The 21,272-nt window shown below is 44.4% G+C and overlaps 1 protein-coding gene across 1 annotated transcript in view; it reads left to right on the top strand.

Annotated features, from left to right (window-relative positions):
* Positions 1–21,272, top strand: part of Kiaa1549l (KIAA1549 like) — a 338,970-nt gene that overhangs the window by 281,258 nt on the left and 36,440 nt on the right. Inside the window, exon 16 of the mRNA XM_045156985.1 lies at positions 4,967–5,096. Coding sequence (XP_045012920.1) covers positions 4,967–5,096 — 130 coding nt within the window. The remainder of the gene's footprint in view (positions 1–4,966; positions 5,097–21,272) is intronic.

Genomic DNA, 21,272 nt, shown 5'->3' with positions numbered 1-21,272 from the left:
CGTTAACTAGAATTTTACCTTCACACCAAAGTGATATCAAATAAAAGGGAAAACTGAGGTGCCAGATGTTTGATTTATCACCAAATCTTTTAAAATAGTTTTCAAAGCTCCTTTCTTCTAAAATCAGTAAAACATCCCATTTTCCATGATACACCCTTGCTAAAACACAAAGTATACAGCATGCCTGAGGCAGATGCCTCCCCAGCCTGAGTATCCCCTCAGCTCAGACCCACAGCTTCCTCCTTGAGTCATGAGCTTCTCTGCCCTGGCTGGCCAGAAGTGTTTGGTGGTTAATAGTCTGAGGAGGGTTCCCTGCCAATGAGAGATTGAAATGAACCATAAGTACCCAGGCTGGGAATTCTGAGGTGTCAACCACACGGTTGAAATAGTCACACATTTTAGTTTCTGCATTTCATGCCCATACATGGAGACTTTGATGTTTCCAGAGGAACTGCCCATCCCAGGACCACCCATTTCCTTGTCACAGGAAGGAAGCCCCTGCCAACCTGCTTCCCAGATGCAAACCAACAAGTCCAGAAACCACAACTCAGCCACATCTTTTAGATGGCCAGGCTCTTACTGTGGGCCAGGAGTCCTCTGCTTGAATCACCCCAGGGCTGAGAACACCAGACCACTGAGGAGAGTCCCTCTGCCTCAGGAGTCTTGCCAGGACCGCTCCACCCAGCCTCTCATGCCTGCTTTCCCTGATGACCCGTTGTTTCCCACAGGAACCAAAGTAAAGGCTTTTGCCCATGCCTCCTCCTTGCTCCCTCTGCCTCCCTGGCCCACCGCAGTGTTTGACCACACGGCCCATATGCTGTGGCTTGCCTCTTGAGATTCATGCGCAGAATCTTGAAAGAAAAAAAAAATCTTGAGAGATTTTTTTCAATGGCATCTCCTGCTGTTGAATAATAATTAAAACACTGTCTCCAGTTTGAAAGCCTGCTACCCCAGCACTAATTGACTCTCCCATACCTCTATTGGCTTCCTCCCATCCCCCTGTTAATTTCCCACTACCCAGCTAATGTTTCTCAGGGCCACCTCTCAAACAAACCGCTTGAACTCAAATCTTCATAGAACATGTGTCTGGGGTACTCATAAGGCAATAACCTATCAAGACAGAGTTGCTCAAATGGAAGCCAGGCATCCTCCTCCATCTCAGTGGTCTAAGAAAGCTCTACGGAATCCCAGCGTCCAGCCGGGCGTGGTGGTGCACGCCTTTAATACCAGTACTCGGGAGGCAGAGGTAGGAGGATCACCGTGAGTTCAAGGCCACCCTGAGACTACATAGTGAATTCCAGGTTAGCCTGGGCTAGACTGAAACCCTACCCTCAAAAAACCAAAAATAAAATAAAATAAAATAAAAAATCCCAGGGTCCATAGAATACAGATTGAAAATTACTTTCTTAAAACTCTTGGGATCAAAAAGCCCTTAGAAATTCAATTAAAGCTCATCATAACCCACACAGCAATATTTTCAGAGGTAAAAAATAAAATAAAAAAATTTTAAATGTCTCAAACTAGCATGTTCCATAATTTACTGATTTTAAAAAATAATGTAGCAAACTATCAACAAGAATGAATATACCCAAAGGAATTCCATTTAGTTAAGATGGACATTTCTCTACCTGAGAGCCAATTTGCACACCAACACATATCAACATTAGTAGGCATGGTCCTTGAGGTATAAGTTATGGGGCTGAGAATGGCTCAGTGATTAGTTTCTTGCTTGCAAAGCCTGCCAGCCCATATTCAATTCCCCAGCACACATGTAAAGCTAGTCACAAAGTGGTACATGCATCTGGAATTCATTTGCAATTGTCAGAAACCCTGGCCTGCACATCCACATGCAAATAAGTAATTTTTTTTAAATAACATCAGCTTTTCATCCAGATATGTAGTTTGGTGACCAAGCAGCACTTGCCTAGCATGCACAAGGCCTTATGTTCAATCCCCCACCCCCCAAAAAGCTGGGCATTGTGAGGGAACATTGTCTCTGGGGGAGAAAGAGACTGATGGATTTTCTGGCTTTTATCTAAGTTCATGATTCCCACTATTATATGCCAGATACTTAGAAAATAACTCAAGAGTGTCAATTGCCAATCTTCATGATTACTCTGTCTGCCACCATTCTTATGAGCAAATATTTTCTAAATGGGCCAGTTGGCAATCTCAGGATAGCTGTGGAGTCTGCTTTTTTAAAAAAAAATATTTGTAATTAGGTCAAGGAGGAGAATTCTTCAGGGTCTCTCTCAGGTACAAGGCACTCACAACAGATTTTGACAGAAGCTTCTTGAGGCTGGGCAGCTTTTCAAAAGGAAACCTCTAATAGTTGATAGCGAGGGTTTTAATTTATAACAAATAGGTTGAAATGTTCCCATTTAGTCAGGATTTTTTTTTTTTTAATTGTAAACAATGGAAACCCATCATAGACTGGTAAAACACCGGGGGAATGTGTTACTGAAAGGTCACGACTTCAGCCTGGCTGAACCAAGGGGATCAGACAAGATCTCCTGTGTTTGCTCTTGCTTGCTTTTCACTCTCTGATGGCCTCTTTGGTACATAATAGCAAGCTGGCTGCCAGCAACTCCAGGCTTTGTTCTCACTTCTTAACAACTTCAAATCCAAGAGAGTCCCACTCAAAGGTCCTTGCTTTCAAAGCCTGGGTTCAATTCCCCAGTCCTCCCCACATAAAGGCAGATGCACAAATTGGTACATGTGTCTGGGATTTGATTGCAATGACAAGAGGCCCATACTCACTCTTTTTCTCTGGGTGTGTGTGTGTCTCTCTCTCTTTCAAATAAATAAATAAAAATATTTTTAAAGAGAGTACCTCTTTCCAAGTCACCCTAGCAAAAGCCTCAAGACTCAGTCTCATTGGACCAGTACAGGTCATGTGCTCATCCACCTAACCAATGGACATGAGGCTATGATGCTGTTGCTGGTACAACATGAGCCAGTTGTCTAGTTCTGAAGGAGTCCCTAAGAGGCATCTGTTGCTCTTACCAAAAGGTTATCATGAGCACCAGGCGGGCAAAGATAGCATGCTTTCAAGGTAGGTTCCTTGTGAAGGAGGAGATAGAGTATCTCTTGTAGCCTAATTGTGAGGGTGGGGCTTTGCCTTGAAGGTCAATGTCTACTAAGTTGTGTGTGACTGTAATGCTGTAAGTAACTTATTGAATGTTCACGAGCAAGAACAGGGGGCTGCCAGGTCTCTTTCAGAATAAATAACATTACATCTTACCTTCATAATGAGAAGTTAGAACCTTAAAACTGAGACATACAGAAGGTGACATTTGAAGAGTTCTCTAAGGATGGTCTGGAAATGCAGATGATTTTACAGAGACTTGCTGCTGGATGAGAGGGAACTTTTGTTCCTTCGTCATTCTGCAGAATCCTGTGAAAGCTACCCTGTCTTTAACGTGTCACACTCCTGCTCATTAAAGTTGCCACTTTCACCAGGAAAAGCAGCCGAGCCACCATCCTCGCTGTATTATCATGTTCTGTCCTCTCTACAGAGATTCCTCTGGTGGCAAGCGGACACAAGATAGGGGTGACAGATGGGTGAATTTTCAAGAAGTAGTTGAGGAGAGTCTCTGAACCGGTAGACCTAGGCCTGGAATGCTTTATGCTGACATCAGGGGATAGTCCTGTTTATCACTCAACTGAAGTGGCACCTCCAGAGAGGCCTTCCCTGACCACCCTACCAGAAGTTGAAGTTGTCCCCATCCTAGCACCCTCTTTTTTCTTTCTTTCGTTTTGTTTTGGAGGCATGCTCTCACTCTAGCCCAGGCTGATCTGTAGCTTACTGTATAGCCCCAGGCTGACCCTGAACTCACAGTGATCCTCTTATCCCGGCCTCCCAAGTCCTGGGACTGAAGGCATGTAACACCATGCACGGCCTTCTATTTTTCCTCCTTTTCTTTGTGCATGTATGTATGCATGTTCATGTGTATGTGCAGGTGCACATGTGTATGTGGGTGCTCATGCATGCGTGTGCACATCAGGTGTTGTTCCTCAGGAATGCCACCCATCTCGTGTGCGTGTGTGTGAGAGGGGAGGGGGCCTCTCATTGACTTGGAGCTTTCCAAGTAGACTAACTGGCTGGCTGGCTCCAGGGATCCTCCTGTCTCAGCCTCCTCAGTGCTGGGATTACAGATGTGCATCCACTTTTTCTTCCATAGGTTCTGGTATAAAACTCAGGTCCTCATGCTTGCAAGGCAAGCGCTTTACCAGCTAAGCCATTTTCCCAAACCCCTGTTTCTCTTAATAGCGTAGTACTTTTAACTTCACTCTGAAATTATCACGTCAATGGTCTTCCCACATCAGGATGTAAGCTACGAGAGCACTAAGGCCATGATCCCTCAGCTTCCGCAGTGCCTAACACATACTAGGCACTCAGTAAAAGTTGGGTGGATCAGCCCCAAATTGCCTTCAGGCTTATGGCTTTTTAGCGCAGGAAGGAATTCACATGGTAATTGTCGAAAAGAAATCGATCAACAATCATAGCATTAGGCAGCCTACTAGCTCCAGGGCTTATTAACACGTAGAATTCCACGCCTGAAATGAGAAAGATGAAAAAGGAACAAGAGGCTGCTGAGTCAACGAAGTCAGCAAAGGCAAGTTTGTTCCGCAGTGTTAGCTGTCCTGAGGGTCAAGGGAGAACCCCTGCCCTGGCCTTCTCATCAGCAGAATTTTAGATGAGGTTGCTCGACCATCATTGATTGTAGCTACCTAATTTCATAGGGAAGAACGCATCATCTAGCCAAATGGTTATATCATCTAGGGGAAAAAAAGTCCTTCTCCCCCTCTTTCTGTAGCCCCTGATGCCAGGGAACCAGTACCATCAGTTCTGAGACTGAGACAAATCCAAACCCCAACTGGTTTGCCTGTAGGTTTGGATCGGTGGAGAATTCCATCTGTCAGGGCATTTGCTGCATGGTAACAGTTGTTGGATCTTCTTCAGGCAACAGATGAAGAATTCTGTCTACCGAAGCCGGCAGTCTCTGAACAGCCCAAGCCCGGGAGAAACGGAGATGGACCTTCTGGTCACGCGGGAGCGACCCCGGCGTGGGATCCGCAACAGCGGATACGATGTAAGTGTCTAGCAGACTGGGATGGACACAAGCTTTGTTTTATCCAGAAAACAAGAGGCTACGGCATCCCCGGGGGGGTTCGGTGTGGAATTTTAAAATGCACGGGGATGTTTCCCATTTTTCATTAACTCTTTTGCAAAGTAAGACTGCTTTGAGTGTGTCAGAGTAATAAATTATTGCTGACAGCATCGTGATTTATAAATTGTGCTACGCTGCAGGTAGTACAATACTGACCTGAAATTCAATGGAGATTGTGAATGTCCCTAATTTTGCCTTCTCTGTTGTTATAAATGTAGTGAGACTCGTGGAAATGGATAAAAATCTGTTTGCTCAGGGGCTACTTTTAATCCATAGCATTATTGGAAATTTGGACTTGTTCCTGATTTCATAACTCCTCGGCATGTCACAGAAACGATGAGATGTCCAACAGAGCGAATGGATGATTTCATAGGACAGAACACATGCTTATGCTGAGTGATCTGTTTAAAGCACAAAAATTCCCCTAATCCCATCAACTGGCCTAGGTGAGAAGTGCAGCCGTGTGTCTCCTATCAAGACGGAGACAGCTGAAGCCCTGGGAGTTGCACCATGAGCTCACGTGACTGATTCTGTGGCTTTCATGTCTGGTACACTTCTCCCTGCCCTAGATATAGTCTCAGCTTCATGAGAGATCATGTCTTTTCCATTCCCCTGAAATATTTCTCTGCTTGCCAATTAAAACTTTTCTATAACAAGAGTTATAGTTCAAATATGTCTAGAGAAATTCTTATAATTTGCAAAGTTGTAATTTGAACTTAACACTTGATTTCTCAAATGTGTCTTGCTAATTGAAAGCAAGAATGTTTACCCCTTTAAGATAGATCATTTTTGGAACAAGTTTATAGTGGGCTTTGTAAATGGTCCATTTAAAAGCAGGAATAGGGCTGGAGAGATGGCTAGCAGTTAAGCGCTTGCCTGTGAAGCCTAAGGACCCCGGTTCGAGACCCAGTTCCCCAGGTCCCACGTTAGCCAGATGCACAAGGGGGCGCACGCGTCTGGAGTTCGTTTGCAGAGGCTGGAAGCCCTGGAGCGCCCATTCTCTCTCTCTCTCTCTCTCTCTCTTTCTCTCTGTGTCTGTCGCTCTCAAAAAAAATAAATAAAAATTTTTTAAAAAAGCAGGAATACTGTAAGTAATTTGCATTTCTTTTACAAAGTATTTATTTCTTCAAGAGAAAGAAAGAAAGAGGGGGAGAGAGAGAGAGAGAGAGAGAGAGAGAGAGAGAGAGAATGGACCTCCAGGCCACTGCATACAAACTCCAAACACAAGCATCACCTTGTGCATCTGGCTTATGGGGTTCTGGGAAATGGAACCTGGGTTCTTTGGTTTTGCAGGCAAGTGCCTTAATGGCTAAGCCATCTCTCCAGCCCAACATTTCCTTTTTTAAAAAATATTTTTTATTTATTTATTTGCAAATGGAGGAGGAGCGGATGGGCGCACCAGGACCCCCAGCTGTTGCAAACGAACTCCAGATATTTGCAACACCTTGTGTGTCTGGCTCTACATGGGTCCTGGGGAATGGAACCTGGGTCATCAGGCTTTGCAGGCAGGTGCTTTAACCACTGAGCCATCTCTCCAGCCCATAATCTGCAGTTCTGATGCTCTTTTCTACACGGACACCGTTTGCTTGTGTGGGTGGTGGTGCTCATACCTGCTCCGTGCCGAGGATCACACTCAGGGCCTTGCATGTGCTAGACAAGTGCTTGGCCATTGAGCTTCATCCAGCCTGCTCATCTTTCGGTTTTCTTTTTCACAGTGATACTAATGTTTGTTGCTTTTTTCCATTTTCATAAAACAGTTGGACAGTTTTGTTTTATAAAGTCCTAGACCCTTTTTGAGCACATCTTTATTTCTGTTAAGTGATTCTAGCACATAATTTTTTGTTTATAAGAAACATTTTAATTTTTTTCTTTTTCTTTTTATTTAGTTATTAGAGACAGAGAAGAGGAAAGAAAGTGAGAGAATGGGCACACCAGGGCCCCTAGCCACTGCAAACGAACTCCAAATTCATGCGCCACCATATGCATCTGGCTTATGTGGGACCTGTTCTTAGACTTTGCAGGCAAGCACCTTAACTGCTAAGCCATCTCTCCAGCCCAAGAAACATTTTTATACAAAGTTCATCCATTGATCTGATCATCAGCAGGCTATTAAAAACTCAACATAAGTTTTAAGTTTTCAATTAACAGTCTTCCCCTACCCTCCCACCAAAAGGCCAAGATTGAATATCCTCTTTGAAGCATGCTTAGTTTGGGGAACTTTTTCTTCTTCTCAACCACCTGAGATATGATAGGATCTTTTGTTAAAATAAATATTAATAGGGGCTGGAGAGATGGCTCAGTGGTAAAAGGCACTTGCTTGCAAAGCCTGATGCCCCAGGTTCAGTTCCCCAGCACACACATGGTGCCAGATGCACAAAGTGGCACATTTATCTGGAGTTCCATTTGCAGTGACAAGAAGCCTTGGTGCTGACTATCTATCTATCTCTCTATCTGTTTTAAATAAATAATACATTTTTAAAAATTAATATTAATAGGCTCTTCTGAGAGTCTAAACACAGACATGTTCACTGTTCATAAGGAAATGACTCAGAAATTTCCCTAGTAATCTTAGAAGGAGAATCGTACATTTTTTAACCACATGGCATAGCTTACAGTACCTACCTAATATCTTTCGAAGGTCACGTTAGTAAATTACCTAGAATAATTTAGAAGAGAGAACAGACACATGTAAATATTCCAATAAGTATTACTTTAGGAAGAACCTCTTCATTTTAACAGATTTTTTTTCTTTTGAGAAGTGTATACAATTTCAAAAACATATTTATGAACTTCTTTAAGACAAAATGATCATCCAAGGAACAAGTTCAGAAACGAAGACTATGAGCTTTTCTCACCTGTTTTAGCTGTATCTCCTCTTGAATCTTTTATAGTGATTATATGAGAAGTAGCTAACTTTTATTGAATGCACCATACAGACCGAGTCCTAGTCTTATCTTTGAGTGTGTGCTATGTAGTTACGTTTGCATGGCCTCCAGACTGGTAAATGTTTCTTATACCTACTGCATGAGAAATCCAAGGCCCAGAGTCATTACATAACTTGTCTGCCTAACTCCAGAGCTTACTCTCTTAGCTACCTTGCAGTATGGCTTCTAGGTACACCCTTTGTCACTCTATATCTGTCCCCATGTAATATATGTCGTGATTGTGTGAATCTCTGGAAGAGACTAGATGACAGGTCTCAGGATTCTTATGTGGACAACTCACACAAGTTAAGAAAAAAAATGTATCAGCAAACAGAAAAAGAAGTCAGCAACAGTTTTAAACAATGCATTCATTTTCCTAGCTTTTGATTTTCCAAAAATGTCAAGGCTGTCCTGGCAAAAGAATCCATTAGCCCAATAGTGACCCTGTCATTTGGTTGGAAATGTGGCATTCTGCTTACTGGCTATGGATATCTAAAAACTAGAGCAAAATATCCAGTCCTTTCTGCCAGGTTAGAGAAGATTGACACTGGAAATGAAAGCCTGGGGAGTGATTTAATCTTGAATTTATCAAATTGACTACATTAGGGTCCCAAAGGAAATAGCTGCATGTAAAAGTAAATGAGTAAAAACACAAATAAGCAAGCAAACTGTGCCACTCAGGCAAGTCTTAGCTGCAGGATGGATGACAGCCTGAATTGTTTCAAAATTCCCACATACAGTAGATACTGTTCAGGCTACTGATGAGAGACCACTACAAAAAGTGTGGGACCAGCCGGGGGGGGGGGGTACACACCTTTAATCCCAGTACTCGGGAGGCAGAAGTAGGAGGATCACTGAGTTCAAGGCCACCCTGAAAATACATAGTGAATTTCAGGTCAACCTGAGCTAGAGTGAGACCCTACCTCGAAACACCCCCCCGCAAAAAAAAGTGTGGGACCATTATTTTTTTAATTAATTATGAACTTTACTGTATGAATATATTGCATGTTGGTCATATTCCCAATAGGTTATATTCTTATATCCCCTTTCCCCTGCCTCATTGTATTTTTTTAATATATCTTTATTTATCTTATTTATTTGAGAGAGAGAGAGAAAGAGATAGGGCACACCATGGCCTTTAGCCACTGCAAATCAACTCCAGCAGCATATGCCACCTTGTGCACCTGGTTTACATGGGTCCTGGGGAATTGAACCTGGGTCCTTTGGCTTTGCAGGCTAGGGCCTTAACCACTAAGCCATCCCTCCAGCCCCTCATTGGTTTTTTTTTTAATATGTATATATATATATATATATATATATATATACATACATATATATATATATATACATATATATATATATTTTAATTTATTTATTTGAAAGGGACAGACACAGAGAGAAAGACATAGGGAGAGAGAGAGAATGGGTGTGCCAGGGCTTCCAGCCTCTGCAAACGAACTCCAGACGCGTGCGCCCCCTTGTGCATCTGGCTAACGTGGGACTTGGGGAACCCAGCCTCGAACCGGGGTCCTTAGGCTTCACAGGCAAGCGCTTAACCGCTAAGCCATCTCCCCAGCCCCTCATTGGGTTTTTTAACAATACTTCTGAACCTATTAGTCACTCCATCAGCCAGGACACTCCCTCTGGTAACCATAGCCCAGTGTTAGTAATTTTCTAAGAGTACACATTCACCATTATGTTTAAAAGGATTCTCCAAATTGATCATTCTTGACAGACAGACTATATCATTAAAGTGGCTTTGACCTTGCAGTTAACTCCTCAGAATGCATAAAGCAGGCAAAAAAAAAGAAAATGCCAGCTCAGTGTATAAGAGAAATAAAAATATTTCTAAGTATTTTTAAAATGATATTTTCTAAATGGGAGTCATGTAGAAAATAATGAAGCCATGAAGAGAAGAGAAGAAAATGCCCCAACCATGACTCTTTGGCAGAATAAGTACGCAAGTGATTTTTTTTTGTTTTTTGTTTTTTTGGTTTTTCGAGGTAGGGTCTCACTCTGGTCCAGGCTGACCTGGAATTAACTCTGTAGTCTCAGGGTGGCCTTGAACTCATGGCAATCCTCCTACCTCTGCCTCCAGAGTGCTGGGATTACAGGCGTGCGCCACCACACCTGGTTCAAGTGATTTTTGTTTCCACATCAGCCAAATCATTTACCTGGTGTGTACAGATGGGGAAATCCTTGCTTCCAAAGGGCAAGAGATGTTCAAATCACTCCCCAGAGTGATTGTTGAAACTATAGCTTCATAGATGAATTCTCACCTCTCAACAGTAGATATCATTTATTACAAACAATTTCCCTGAGGTCTCTCTCTAACACCTGGTCTCAAGTTCCACATGCTGACGGAGCAGATGATCCCAGTCTCATGAAGGCTTCTCTTCTGTATGACTTTGTGGCTTTGGGATGGTGGTAATGCACTATGTACCCAGCACCCAGGAGAACCTGTACTTCAGATTTTGAATATTGATCCTCCCGGGGCTTGTGATCTGCAGTGTATGCGAGTATGAACCAGTCCCTTGGTGTCCATGGGTGAGGCCACAGGAATTCCTAGTAAGAGCTGAACTCTAAGGGCCTGCAGTTGGCATTGTGACCAGCAACTGGGGGAAGCGGTCTTCTCATCTTGAACCAAGTCCACTCCTATATGCTCCTTGGCCCACCTGTAGTCCCCAAGCCTCTTTGGGAGCCAGAATCAGTGGACACATGAGAATACTGGCGGAGTGCTACCGACCCTTTCGTTGCCTGTAACACTTGAGCGCAGTAAAACCATTTCCGTTCATATGTGCATTTAAGTCAATCAATACACGCCCTAGAAGAGAAAAAGAAACATCAGTTAAGTTACTGTTGAAAAATTATCTTCTGTATATATTCTGTTCATCTCGTATGTTGCACTTTTACGATTCTCCCTAAGACTGTGCACCAGGCCATGCCCGCTTGTCCAACATGCACCATTTAAGGGCTTTTCAAGGGTTTAACTCTACATGACTTTCACCTTCTCCACTGGCATGAACATCTGAGCCCCCCTATGCAATTTTGCTGTTTCTACCTGGGTCAGACTCTGGGAGAGGAAGCTGTATTGACTCTTGTGTATGCCCCCGGGTGATAACAGACTAGTAGTGGGGAAAGGTACAGGCCTGTCAGGCATGGCTGTGACAGCGAACTTGCATGGAAGGAGAAGGCTCTCCTAAAGCTCTGTTCCTCCCTGAATGGCTCAGAGTTACTGCTCAGTGTGGTCCCCATTGGCCAGCACATACTCTCCTTGCACATCCTGCTGCAGCTTCACAGCTCTGGGTATGGGGCTCAAGGCTGAACTCCCTGCTCACCTGCTGGGGCTGATCCACACATCCTCCGCTAGTCACTCATTCCATCACCCACTCCCTGTGCTGCAGCTCAAATGCTCTTCCCCACACTTGTTGCACCTGGTGGCTTTATGTGGGTGGCTAGGGAATTGAACCTGGGCCATCAGGCTTTGCAAGCAAGTGCCTTTAACCACTGAGCCATCTCCCCAGCCCCATAGTCAATGCTTTCAGAACTTGGTTTAAAAGTCATATTTCCCAGAAGTCTTTCCAAACCCCAACGCCTCTCTACGGGTCTGGCTTAGATACCCATCTTTTGTGTTCCAGTGGCACCTGTTTTTCACCCCAAACAGAGCCCTTAACCCCCCTTCCCACCACTGGCTTCTGTTTGTTGGTTTATTTGTGCCATTTCTCCACTTCTCAAGGGCAGAGATCATGTCTTCTTCACCCTGAACCCTCGGCACCCAGAGTAGGAACTGGCGTATGGGAAATGCACTGCCTTCATATTCACAGAGCAAATGAACAAACAAGAGTGTCAACCCGAGAGGCAGGTTCTAAGCTGAGACTGAAAAGCAGGCACATGTATAACTGTGACGTGTTAACCACTTGATTTACTATCCAAGCAGTACAAAAACGTCCGCAGCCACCTGTACGATCTAAGTGGCCGTTATTATTTTGGAGGCTTCAGCTAAGCATAGAAGAAAACCCAACCCAACTCAAACTGTTTAAAGATGTAAGGCTACAGTAAAGCCGGGCCTGTAAACTTGAACATGAGTTCTTAGGCTTCACAGGCAAGCGCCTTAACCATAAAGCCATCTCTCCAGCCCTTGAAATGATATTTTTAATTTGTTGACCATGGCTTACAGCTGGTTCTCAAAGTTCACTAACGGTGCTATGTAGAGACTACTTGTGGCTTCTGGAGCTCTACTGCCACCTAGCTGTGTGAACTAGGCCTAGTGACCTGACCTGTCTGTCCAAGTGTGCCTGTGGGCAGTGTGGGAGTGCATACGGACCTTCCTGTGTTGTTGTGAGAACCAACTAGGTTCATTCTGATAAAGCTGGCTGGAAGCACGCAAGGAACGTTGGCTCTGGTACCTCTGGTCTTCCGGCTCCAGGAGAGGAGAGGGATGCTCTGCCTTTTGCTTCCCTTCCTACAGTGCCTCAGAAAGGTGCCCGTTGGAAAGTGCCAGTCCTCTTTTGACTATGGGACACAATTCAGAGTCACCCGCTCACATCTGCACTGGGACTAGAGATGGACTTTGTGATAGATGCCTAAGGTCTTTCTCTGTCACCCCAGCTCAAGGCCACACATCACAAGCTGACTTCAAGGGTCACTTTCCCAAACAGTGTAGACCATCAGGATCTCATGGCCTGCTCAGCACTGAAGTCCCACTGTTCTATGAAGGACAGCAGGCTGTGATGCAGAAATGCAGGTGCTAGAGCTGGTTCCCGAGACTCCTGCTACAGGCTGGTAATGTTCGCTTTAGGGCAAGAAGAGATGGTGACAGCATGAAGGCAACCTTCTTGTGTCTCTCAGTGCCATCCTATGTACATAGTCTCAGTTCTCACTCCTTTAGAAGGGGAAAAGAAAAAACTGAAGTTTCCTCTTTGTTTAACAGTCTGTGAGAAACCCCTGGGGTCTTTTTTTTTTTTTTTTTTTTTTTCCTCACCAGAAACTCCATAGCCTTGGAGTGATTGCAGGCTGGCCATTAGGACAGAATTCAAAATTTTGCAGGGAGAGGTTAACAAAACCTTCTTTCAACCCCCATCTTTGCTGAGGAGGGCCAGTCTCGCTCTATTGGCAGAGGCGTAGGCAGCAGTAGCAAAGGCCACTCGCTCCCAGACCACAGTCCTCTCCACACCCCTAGGCGAAGACGGAGCTACTGGAAGTCAGTTTCCGGAAGCAGCTTTCTAAATATATCTCTGCCTCCCACATGGCAGACAGAACCTTGAGTGCTAAAGCAAACGTTAAGCCCAGGGAAGTAGCACTGCTTTGTGTGGCCCCCAGGATCCTGATGGGTGGGAAGAATAGCCAAGGAGCCAATCTACTTCATCCTGGTAATGGCCCAGACATTGATGTCACTGAAACCCCCACCTGGTCTCTGGGCTCTGGCCAGGAAGTTGTGGAATCTGTGTGGAATGTCCTTGTACATTCGAGGGGGTTGTAATTAGTACTGAGCCTTGGAAACACATTTCAGAGGAGGCTTTCAGTTTCTTATACTTGGAAATAAAGTGGCAGGGTGAAGCCAGGAGTGGAAAGTAGCTCCTTGAAGGATGCCTGCCTTGACCAGAAATTCTAGAATACATGGCATCATCTAACCTCTTCAGCTGTAGTCCAGAAAAGACTGGTTAGTTCATCCTAGGTCCAGGAAACAACTTTTCTGCTGAAGATCTTTAAGCAGAAATTCTAATTTCAGGCTGGAAGAGCTTAGTGGTTAATGCACTTACCTTCAAAGCCTAAGGACCCCGGTTCAATTCCCCAGTCCATGTACATGGTGGCACATGCATCTGGAGTTCATTTGCAATGGCTAGAGGTCCTGGTGTATCCATTCTCTCTCTCTCTCTCTTTTCCTTTTCTTTCTCTGTTTGCAAATAAATAAATAAAAATATTTTTAAAATTTTGTTTATTTTTATTTATTTATTTGAGAGCAACACAGAGAGAAACAGGCAGAGAGAGAGAGAGATAATGGGCATGCCAGGGCCTCCCACCACTGCAAACGAACTCCAGACATGTGCGCCCCCTTGTGCATCTGGCTAACATGGGTCCTGGGGAATCGAGCCTCAAGCCAGGATCCTTAGGCTTCACAAGCAAGCACTTAAGTGCTAAGCCATCTCTCTAGCCCTAAAAATATTTTTAAAAAATAGAAATGGGGCTGGAGAGATGGCTTAGTGGTTAAGCGCTTGCCTGTGAAGCCTAAGGACCCCGGTTCGAGGCTCGGTTCCCCAGGTCCCACGTTAGCCAGATGCACAAGGGGGCGCACGTGTCTGGAGTGCGTTTGCAGAGGCTGGAAGCCCTGGCGCACCCGTTCTCAATCTCTCTCTCTCTGTCTCTTTCTCTCTCTCTGTCACTCTCAAATAAATAAAAAAAATGAGCAAAAAAAAATAAAAAATAGAAATGGATCTCCTTTAAAAAGAAAAAAAGAAATTCTGATTTCCATCTCTCAGTGAATATTTATTAAGGTCCTACTATGTGCCATTTGAGGATGGAGCAGTAAACACAAGCCCCTGCCTACAGGAAGCTTACAGTTCAGTAGGGGAACAGACTTGACTGCTTATACATGTGCATAACAGCACAATGTCAGAGGTGCAGAGGAAGATCACAAAGCAGGGCAAGGCAGTAGAAAACAACAGGGGCTACTCTTCATACCTTGCTCTGGGTAAAACTCTCAAGGGAAGGCACTTGTGAGCAGAGACCTAAAACCAGGGAGCAAGGCATACTGACTGAGGTAGTCTGAGTGTAGAATGTGCCCCGTAGCCTCATGTTTGATCCCTACCTGGTAGAGCTTTTGGAAGGAGCAGACTTGCTAGAGCAGGTGTGTTCCTGGAGACTGGCCTTGGCATTTCATAGTCCAGCCCCTTTGCCAGTGTAGGCAGCTCACTCCTGCTGCTGTAACAAGATGTGACAGTCGGCTGTCTGCCCTGCCACACTTTCCCCTTCCATGATGAAGCCTCTCCCGGAGACCATAAGCTGAAACGACCCCTTCCTTCTATACGCTGCTTCCAGTTGGGTATTTTATCTCAGTGATGAAAAGGAAACTGTGACACTGGTTCCCAGGGAAAGAATGAAGGACCAGCAAATTAAAAGGCACAGGTGAGGCATGCTGGGAAACTCACATAGCATCAATTAGACCCATGAAGCATGATTCCCTTCCTAGTAAAGGGACTCAGCCTCAACTCCATCCTTTCCTCCTCCTTTTCCCTACATCTATTCCATCAGCAAGTCCTGCCTGTTATTCTTGAATTCATTCACGTCACCTTTGCCCATAGCCTCCCTGATCCAAGCCCCTGCCACGTCTTCTCACGTGGAACACTGCAAAAACATCCTCAGTGACCTCTCATAAATTCCAGCTACATTCCTCCCCTGCTTCAAAGTCTGAAATTGGTGATAAATTTCCCTTGAAAATATTTCAACAAGGATGGAGAGATTTCTCAGTGGCTAACGTGTTTGACAGCAAAGCCTAACAACCTGGTTCAATTCCCCAGTACTCACATAAAGCCAGATGCACAAAGTGGTACATTTGTGTGCTCATTCATTCTCTCTATGTCTCTCTCTCTCTCTCTCTCTCTCTCTCTCTCTCTCTCTCTCTCTCTCTCTCTTTCTCTATGTCTCACTGTGCTTGCAAATAAATTTAAAAGTTATTTTTAAAATCTGGGCTGGAGAAATGGCTTAGCGGTTAAGCACTTGCCTGTGAAGCCTAAGGACCCTGGTTCGAGGCTCGATTCCCCAGGACCCACGTTAGCCAGATGCACAAGGGGGAACATGCGTCTGGAGTTCATTTTCAGTGGCTGGAAGCCCTGGCGCGCCCATTCTCTCTCTCTATCTCTGCCTCTTTCTATGTCTGTAGCTCTAAAATAAAATAAAATAACAACCAAAAAAAATGTTTTAAAAAACTGAAAAAAGCAGGTTGGAGACATGGCTTAATGGCTAAGGTGCTTGCCTGCAAAGCCTGAGGACCCAGATTTGACTCCCCATAACCCATATAAGCCAGGAACACAAGGTCACACATGCACACAAGGCTATGCATGTGCATAAGGTGGCACACATCTGGAGTTCGATTGCAGTGGCTACATGCCCTAGCGTGCCACTTCGGTTCCTCATCCTCTCATAAAAAATAAATAAAATAAATTTAAAGGCTGAAAAGGGGCTGGAGAAATGGCTCAGCAGTTAATGCATTTGCCTGCAAAGCCTAAGGACTGGAGTTTGATTCCCCAGAACCCTCATAACACCAGATGTACAAGGTGGCACATGCATCTGGAGTTCATTTGCAGTAGGTGGAGACCCTGGCATGCCCATTTTCACTCTCTCTCTGTCTACCCCCCCCCCCATGAATAAATATTTTTTAAAAAACTATTTTAAAACTGAAAAAAGAATTCCAACATTTTTATTGTGGCCTTTGAGACCTTGTGTGATCAGTTCCATCTCCTGACGACTGGAACTTATGCAATAAGGCCATTGTTATGCAATAAGGCCATGTCTTGCTTTGTTAGGGCAAAGGCTGGGAGGTTCATACAACAGAAATTTGTCTCCTCACAGTCCTGGAGGCCAGAAGTCAAAGGTCAAGATGAGGAAAGTGTTGGTTACCTCCAGAAGTCATGAGGGAGGATCTGTTCCTCCATGGTTTGGAGCTGCCTTTCTTCTCTGAGCCCTCGCGGTCTTTCCGCTCATGTGTCTGTGTCCAAATGTCCTCCTCTTAGGACACCTATGGTGTGGGTTTGAGGCTCACACGAATGACTTCACCTTCACTTAATTACCTCTCTTAAGACTTTATCTTTGGGCAAAGAGATTGCTTAGTGGTTAACGCTCTTGCTTGTGAAGTCTAAGAACTCATGTTTGGCTTTCCAGGTCCCACATAAGCCAGATGCACAGTGACACAAGCATGCAAGGTCACACATAAACACAAGGGGGCGCACGTGTCTGCAGCTCAATTGCAGTGGCTGGAGGCCCTGGCATGCCAGTTCTCTCTCTCTCTCTCTCTCTCTTGCTGTCCCTCTCTCTGTCTCTCCATATATATACACACACATTTTATATATATATATATGTATGTATATATGTATATATATACATACATATATATATATATATGTATGTATGTATGTATGTATGTATGTATATGAGACCTTATCTCCAAATACAATAACAGTTTGAGGTAGTGAGGATTTTTCACTTCAACATGAATTTTGGGGTGGACACATTCATTCCACAGCAGTTTATTCTCCTCACTTTTTATGTATAGCTTTATGTGGATGCTGGGGGATATGACCTGGTCTGTCAGGCTTTTCAAGCAAGAGCCTTGAACCACTGAGCACCTCCCTAGCCCCTTTTATGTGTGTAAGAAGACATCTGGAGGGACATGCATGAAGGTCTCAATGTTAGCAGTGTTATTTTTGGCAGTTGGGTTAGAATAAATTTTAATGTTTTACATGCTGTTTATCTCCATTTTCTGTTTTTTAAAATCATGAACAGACATTCCTTGATTAATCTTGTAGGGTTTTTATTGAAGTAGATCTTGATTAATTTATATAAATAGCTCCCCAGCTCATTCCAAGACTATGAGTTTGAGAAACAAATATAGTACCTTCCAAGTTAAAGAGGCTTAAAACTACATTCTCGGGCTGGAAGGATAGCTTAGAGATTAAGGCACTTGCCTACAAAGCCAAAGGATCCCAGTTCAATTCCCCAGGTCCCACAACGTAAGCCAGTTGCACAAAGGGGCGCATGCGCCTGGAGTTTGTTTACAGTGGCTGGATGCCCTGCCATACCCATTCTTTCTCTCTCCCTCCTCTCTCTCTTTCTCTCTCTCAAATAAATTAATTAATTAAATATGTTTTCTTTTAAAGAAATCTTTAAAAAAAAAAAAAACAAACAACTACATTCTCCACCTCCAGTATAGCCCCAGACACAGTACCCAAGCCAGCCATCAGCCAACACTGGGAACTTTTACTGCCATCTCTACAAACAAAAGGCGTTTTCAGAATGTGACAGTGAAGGAAAAGTGAGTTAATCCAGTGGACATAGCATCCTTATCTGAAAATGGGTCCATGTCTGTTGCATGTCCTTGGTCAAGCGATGTGAGCACCCACTATGTAAATTGCTTTCATTTCACAGTCAATCCCTGGTTTTAGCTATGAGCTCAGCCCTGGATTAGGGACTGTGGATACGGTAATTAAAAAGACATAGACATATTCCCAAAGGAGCTCACTCTCCACAGGAGGAGGCAGAGAGCATCAATAACCATCATGGCTGGCGTTTAGTAAATGTGTATTTCCTGGTTTGCTCCTGTCAGCAGAGAAGGAACTGAGACACAGCTCACATTATCACCTTCAACAGCCCAAGTACTTCCCACAAACTTTTAGGGACCTTAACTCTAGTTAAATTCAGGATTTGTGGCCTTAACACTGAAAAGAATCTCAGGAGGAGTTGGTATGAAGCAGAGTTGAAGACTTTATTATTTTTTAAGGTATTTTATCTATTCATTTGCAAGCAGAGAGAAAAAGAAGAGAGACAAAGAAAGAATGGGTGCACCAGGGCTTCCAGCCACTGCAAACGAACTCCAGTTGCATGTGCCACTTTGTGTATCTGGCTTTACGTGGGTACTGAGGACTCAAACATAGTTCTTGGCTGGGCACATGCCTTTAATCCTAGCACTCAGGAGACAGAGGTAGGAGGATCTCTGTGAGTTCAAGGCCACCCTGAGACTATATAGTTAATTCCAAGTCAGCCTGGACCAGAGTGAGATCCTACCCAGGGGGTGGCAGGGGGGAGTTTCTTTGGCTTTGTAGGCAAGCACCTTAACCCTGAGCCATGTCTCCAGCCCAGACTGTATTATTTTAATTCAGGCTCAACCACACAAGTTAGGAGAAAGAAGAGGTGCTCAGAAAGAGAATTTTGAAAGCTCACCTGAGATCATGGGTGTGGGCTCCTTTAAGAGAGGGAGCAATGAAGTGTCTTAGCCACAGAAAGCATTTTGGTGGTTACTTCCCAAAAGGTGGCAAAGGATTCTTGTTTTTTCTTCCTTTTCTTTCTCTGTTTGTTAAGGGATATGACAGGATGGAATTAGGATCTGATAAAATAAAACCAGAAAGGGGTATAGTCCATGTCCTTGCCCTGGTTTCTGGTGAGGTTCCCATAAAGCAACTGGGTGACATCTGGGACATGAAGAAGGATCATAAGCCCTTGTTAACCATGCTAGAATTCTTGCTCCTTTTCTGTCTTTCTGTCCTGCCTCACTTCTAAGTGTGTTTGTTTACTTACTGACCCTTTATGCCCTCACGGTGATCTCCGAAGTAGGCTACCTCAGCAGTTATTTTCGCTCTGTCCTCCTCTTCTCAGAAGTCTGTTCCAGCCTTGGTCAGGGCCCTTGCCTATGAGATGATGAAGGATTTGTTTGTATATGGACAGTAGGTAAGAACTTGGGTGCTGGAATGAGACTTGCTGCCAGACTTGCCAATATATTTGCTCTTTGCAGTGCCTCAGTTTCTTCACCCACACAATGGGAATACTTGTGCCTATTAATATCACCTCTTGAGTTACGGTAAAGATTAAAAGAGTCGCTATAGGGCTGGAGAGATGGCTTAGCGGTTAAGCGCTTGCCTGTGAAGCCTAAGGACCCCGGTTCAAGGCTCGGTTCCCCAGGTCCCACGTTAGCCAGATGCACAAGGGGGTGCACGCGTCTGGAGTTCATTTGCAGAGGCTGGAAGCCCTGGCGTGCCCATTCTCTCTCTTTCCCTCTATCTGTCTTTCTCTCTGTGTCTGTCGCTCTCAAATAAATAAATTAAAAAAAAAAAGAGTCGCTATACATAAAGCTCCTAGAACAGTGTCTGGCAAATAAGCGAATCATCAACGTGAGCTGATATTGTTCTCACTGACCTCCTCTGATGGGATGCTCCCCCATGGGATGGGTCAGAATTTTATGAATCGCTATATTCAAAACTCCAACCCAGAACCTAACTCAGGGTTGAAAGCAGAAGCTGTCCTGTCAGCAATAGAGCATACTTAGGACTTGTGCTACAGGTGGAGATGGTGGAAGGCAGTTCCCTTTCTTAGTAAACATCAGATCGTCCCAAAGCTGATGATAATAGCAGGAAACTGGCAGTCCGGAGCAGGTCGATTTCAAGAGATAGTGTGTGACAGACCCTAGTTCAACTTTCCTGCTGTACAGAGCAGCAGCCTGAGGCCAGAGAGTTCATGCAACTTGAGCATGCTGATGGGTCACATAGCTCATTAGCACTGGAGGAAATGTGCTGGGAAAAAACGGGTCTTTTATTTTTGGGAGTTGGGATTATTCAAGGTAGGGTCTTACTCTGGCCCAGGCTGACCTGGAATGCACTATGTAGTCTCAGGGTGTCCTTGAACTCATGGCCATCCTCCTACCTCTGCCTCCTGAGTGCTGGGATTAAAGGCCTTTTGTTTTAACTTGCAACTCACCCCTTGGGGAAATGCATAGAATTTTTTAAGTTGAGTCAAGTTCACAAAGTGCTATTGCATGTTAAGTGCTTTATGCTGTGATCACGAGAAACAGAGGTAGGGTGGAATCAGGGAGTATCTGGTTTAGGGCAAGACAAACATTAAACAAATCCAGAGAGAGCCCAGAGCTTAATGGGAACTAGTCTTATTTCCATCTGTAAATAATGAGAGACTGAAAAACCGAGAATCATGGCAGAACAAGACTTCTTGAGATCATGGTGGGAAAAATGTGTTGAGGTCATACTTGGGTTAAGACACTAAGCCCTTCAGTTCAACAGAAACCCCGTGCTGAATTGTAAACCCTTTGGGAAGAAACAGGGTTAACTTCTTTTGGGGTGATGTGGGACAGATGACCCTGGGAACCTGGAGAAAATGTCTCCACTTTCTCCCCCACTGACGTGACTCAAAGCCCCTCCCGCCCTACAGTGCAAAGCCTCACCCCAGGGATCTCAGTGAGGAGAGGGAGGGCGGAGTGTGTTGCTAAGAAATGTACTTTTGCTCTGCCTAAGGCACCACTATAAATTCACAGGTAATAGATCCACTGGTGTGACTACAAAACTCATAGCCCTGCTCTAGGGTGGGAAGGTCACATCTCACTCACCCCAGTGCAGTTAATCTCTCACCTGGGAGTAGTTTAAAACTGGGTGTCCATTATGGTTTGGGGAGACTGAGTACGTAG

This window comes from Jaculus jaculus, chromosome 8, assembly GCF_020740685.1.
Source record: "Jaculus jaculus isolate mJacJac1 chromosome 8, mJacJac1.mat.Y.cur, whole genome shotgun sequence".
Taxonomy (NCBI): Eukaryota; Metazoa; Chordata; class Mammalia; order Rodentia; family Dipodidae; genus Jaculus; species Jaculus jaculus.
The sequence above is the reverse complement of the archived record's forward strand: the minus strand, read 5'-3'. Positions and strand labels throughout refer to the sequence as shown.